The 4,685-nt window shown below is 32.4% G+C and overlaps 1 protein-coding gene across 1 annotated transcript in view; it reads left to right on the top strand.

The window, feature by feature from the left end:
- LOC107701341 (ATP-binding cassette sub-family A member 1-like) overlaps positions 1-4,685 on the top strand; it is a 24,964-nt gene that overhangs the window by 9,233 nt on the left and 11,046 nt on the right. The window contains exons 6-7 of the mRNA XM_016503335.1: positions 624-730; positions 2,941-3,082. Coding sequence (XP_016358821.1) covers positions 624-730; positions 2,941-3,082 — 249 coding nt within the window. The remainder of the gene's footprint in view (positions 1-623; positions 731-2,940; positions 3,083-4,685) is intronic.

The following is a 4,685-nucleotide window of genomic DNA, read 5'->3' on the forward strand; positions in this document are numbered from 1 at the left end:
AGAGACACCGACACACACACACACACACACACACAGAGACAGACACGCACACACACACAGAGACACAGACACTCTCACACACACACTCACAGAGACACACACACTCACAGACACACACACACACACACACACACACTCACAGAGACACACACACTCACTCACACACACACATGAAATGAAATTAAATGAAATTAAAAATTAATTTAAGCACTAATAAGAAGAAAGTCTCTCATTTTTAATAAGTGCATAATGCCAAAGGTCTTTAAACAACGTCTGCCTCCATGGAATGACTTTCAGCAGATATATGCATTTAAAATTTCTCAACATGGACAGAAAATATGAATGAAATGATCTGTAACTAAGAATGTATTTTCCCTGATACCACCAGCCATCATCTATCAATAACAGTTCATGGCTGTGATGGCAAATAAAGGCTGCTGGCTATTTTAAAAAAGCACATGCTTTGCGATGTGTCCCATCTCAACTGTCAATTAAACAATATCCAATGAGTGTGAATGGAAAGCTGCTAACTGCTGTGCAATATGAAATACATCAGCACAGGAATGAATGTTGTGTTCTTTTCATGAGGTTTTTGTGCTGTGAATAATGATTGTGTTTTGCAGTGCTTTGGTTTGCTGGGGATCAATGGTGCAGGTAAAACTACGACTTTTAAAATGCTGACGGGAGACAACAGCCCGACGGCCGGAGACGCTTTCCTGAACGGATACAGGTGAGTCTCTCCGTACATCGCATCTCTCTGGAAAATCACTGCTGTTACACGTCTAGTCATCTTGATGTTGATGTTGTTGTTTCCACTATTGTTCAGCGAAAGGATGCACTTAATCTTCTTGTGTTTATTTTCAACCTCGGGAGGTTAAACTAAATATTACTGTACATGAGCTGTTTTATTTTATATTAATTTCTGAGGAGTTTACCTAAATTTTGCATTAAGCGAATACAATAAATTTAATGAATAATTTAAAAATACATCAGAATGATACATTTTCATACAATTAAAGAAACAATCTTTCTTTGATCATTCTTACAATAAACTAGAGTAACAGGGTTGAATAGTTGAGTTGAATGCAGTGAACAGAACCGTATTTGTAAGAATTGGAATGGAATTAAATTATTATAATATAATTATATATTCCACAATGTGGAAGGAATCTGATTTTAAGCAATGTTACTTTTTTGTTGTAATTCCATGCAGTAAAAGGGTTGCACACAAAATTGAAAAAATATTTCATTTCCCAAAAATATATATTTTTGATCATTTATTTATTCCAGTGATCTTGGGTTACAGGGTTGAATGTTTGCGCTTGATGAATGCAGTCAACTAAACAATATTTGTAAGAATGAAATTAAATTATTATAATATAAAAATAAATTATTATTGCAACAATGTAGAATTAATCTAATTTTAAGCAATGCTACTGTTTTGTTGTTGTTTATAATTGTCTTATTTTCTGTAATGCCATGTGGTAACAGGGTTGCACACACAAGCTAATAAAGCTTAATATTTAACTAAATTTAAATTAGTTAATACTTAAAATAGTTTTAATGCAATAAACTGAATATCAATTTGACGGATAATTTAAAAAAGTTTACATTTGATTTTTATTTGTATTTTTTTTTTTCAAAAATATATTTTTTTCCATAAATTAAAGGGAAATATCTTTAATATTCCTCGAAATTAAGAAAACATTTTTTCTTTCATTATTTATTTCTTACAATAAACAGGGTTGAATGGTTGAGCTAAATAATAAAAATTGTTTTTAATGCAATTAGATAATTTTAAAAAATACATATTTCGTTTGATTTTATTTATATCGGGTTGAGAAGGTCAAGGTCTCTGAAGGTTAAAGTGTACAAACTTGTGATGCATTTTAACCAGCTGCTTTGATTAATTTTATGTTAGATAAATTTAACTAATCTAACTTTTCTAAAGACAAAAAAAAAATGGGTTTGTGTGACTTTTTGTGGAGCGTCCCATCTGTGTGTTGATTGTTCAGTCGGTGAACAGAGATGAGAGACGGAGAGCAGACGCCGTCCTCCTGTGCGTCTCTGTGTCATTCATCTGTGAGACGAGAGACAGACGAGCCGCTCATGTCCGAGGGGCGGGACACACAGCTGTCAATCACTTCACAGATAGCAGAGTTTACTTTTCCAGTTTGGCGTTGGCGCTGCTGTCCTGCGGCTCAGGCTGACAGCTGAGATCAGCACGACTTTATCTTTCTCTGCTTTTGTCTCACAGACTCACACATACTTTCATTTTGAAAGTTTCAACTTTTTAAGAGGCACGGGGGTGGACTTTAATCTTTGGAATCCAAAGGGGAGGGGCTTGATATGTACATTTCCTTTTATATGTATAGGAGAATGTTGTCATTTTAGTAGGAGCATCACATTTTTTTAAATAACTAGTTTGTTTGTTTTGAGACCATGAGTGGTACTTTTTACCCAGGGTTATTATTATGAACTAAAATAAACCATTAAAAAACTTTTTCATTACTTCGGAAAAAAAAATAAAACATTAACCAATAATAATAATAATAATACAATTTTTCAATTCAATTCAAGTTTATTTGTATAGCGCTTTTCGCGATACAAATTGTTGCAAAGCAACTTTACAGCAAATTAAGTTTCTACAATATTTAGTGGTAGCTTATCAGTGGTGACTGTCAGTTAATGTACATATGGCAGAAATGTACGGAAAAATCAATTAAAGATGTAATCAAACAGACGATGAACACTATTAACACAATTATTATATGATGCATATAATAATTATGCAAAACTAAAAAAAAAAACATTTGTATTGTTTAACTTGATGCGCTAAAATAACTAAAACATAACAAAATAACTAAAACTTTCATATTTTAATGAAAACAGTAAAAAAAACATTTATATATATGAGGTGTTTTGGTGTTGAACTTTCAGCATCCGCACTGACCTGCAGCTGGTGCAGCAGAATATGGGCTACTGTCCGCAGTTCGATGCGATCGATGAGCTTCTGACGGGACGAGAACACTTGGAGTTCTACGCGCGACTCCGCGGGGTTCCCCAAAAAGAGGTTTCCATGGTAACGCAGCCTGTATTTTATAGACCCTTGATCTTTCTGTCTGAAACTCACTCTCTGTCTAAGGTGTGTGTGTGTGTGTGTGTGTGTGTGTGTGTGTGTGTGTGTGTGTGTGTGTAAATAATTTCAGTGATAAAATTAATTTTAAATTAATCATTTCATCTTAGTTTTAGTATTCAATAGTAACCCTGACACTCTCACACACACACACACACACACACACACACACACTCTCACACACTCACACACACACATGTCTGGTTTGCTATCCTTGTGGGGACTCTCCATAGGCGTAATGGTTTTTCTACTGTACAGACCGTATATTTATATATATATAAGCAGTTGTTTGACTATATTTATTTGATCATATTATTTATTTATTTATTTTGTCCATTTAGGTTTTTTAATGCTTTTCAGAGACCAATAATTAAAACTGGTCATTAAAACAGCAAACAGCAACAACAACAACAACAAAATAAATGAATAAACAAACAAACAAACAAACAAACAAATACCTGTTTTTAATGCAGTACAGTACAACAATAAAAGCTTCAGCTATTATCGAGATATGAAAATGTGATGCCCGTTTGCAGGTTGTGTTGATTGTTCTTTCGCACTGATTAATGTTTCTTCACACCCACAGAAATAATTATATGACTCTGGAGACTCAGACGCTTTTCAGTTTGGCTGGTGTGAGCGCTAACAGTGTAAACACGTCTAACAGCAGAATATAAATAAAACAGACCGATTTGAGCTCCAAACTGAAGTCTGCTGCTGCTGCTCTCGTCTGAGCTATTGGTGCATTCAAGTCATGCCGGAAAGATCGTATTTACGAGTTAATACATGAATGTGACCACAGAGTCACTATTACAGATTGGAAATAGCATGTGCATGTCAGTGAGAAAACATGCCAGACACAATAAATGCAGCATCTGTATTAATGGCAAATTTGCAATGCAATTATCTAAGTTGCATGTACAAAATACCTTAGTATTGTGCAGTGATGATAGAATACATAATTCAGTTTACGGCACCGTAATAAACTGAATAAAAATATAAAAACAGATCACATTATTTATTCGTTATTTTGTAAATGTATAGTAAAAAATCTCAAAGTTCAATTTTATGCAGAAAAGGTGCGTTGCAATCCTGCGCCGACCAAAGTGACTTGAATCAGGGTTATTAGAGTTAACTAAAAATACAATTATTCACACTTAAAATAAATTTTAACTGTGTAACAAAAACTTGTTTTAGCAGTTGATGTCTTAAAATAATTTAAGCCAAAACTGAAATGATAATTAATAAAACAGTATTAATTTATATTGTTAATATTCAAATATTAATATTTTAATATTTTGTTTTTTTATTAATTTCGTTTTTGTAATTTTATTGTGGTTTGTATTTTTTTTAAATGTCTATATAGTTTTTATTAATTATTATTTCAGTTTTGTTTTTTACTTATTTTAGTACATTCAATTAAACTACATGAAAATAAGAATGGTATTAGTTAACTATAACAACCCTGATTTAAAAAAAATCTATATAGACACATTAAAAAAATATATAATAATAATAATAATAATAATAATAATAAAATGAAAAACAC

This window comes from Sinocyclocheilus anshuiensis, unplaced genomic scaffold (assembly GCF_001515605.1).
Source record: "Sinocyclocheilus anshuiensis isolate Anshui unplaced genomic scaffold, SAMN03320099.WGS_v1.1 scaffold1347, whole genome shotgun sequence".
NCBI lineage: Eukaryota > Metazoa > Chordata > Actinopteri > Cypriniformes > Cyprinidae > Sinocyclocheilus > Sinocyclocheilus anshuiensis.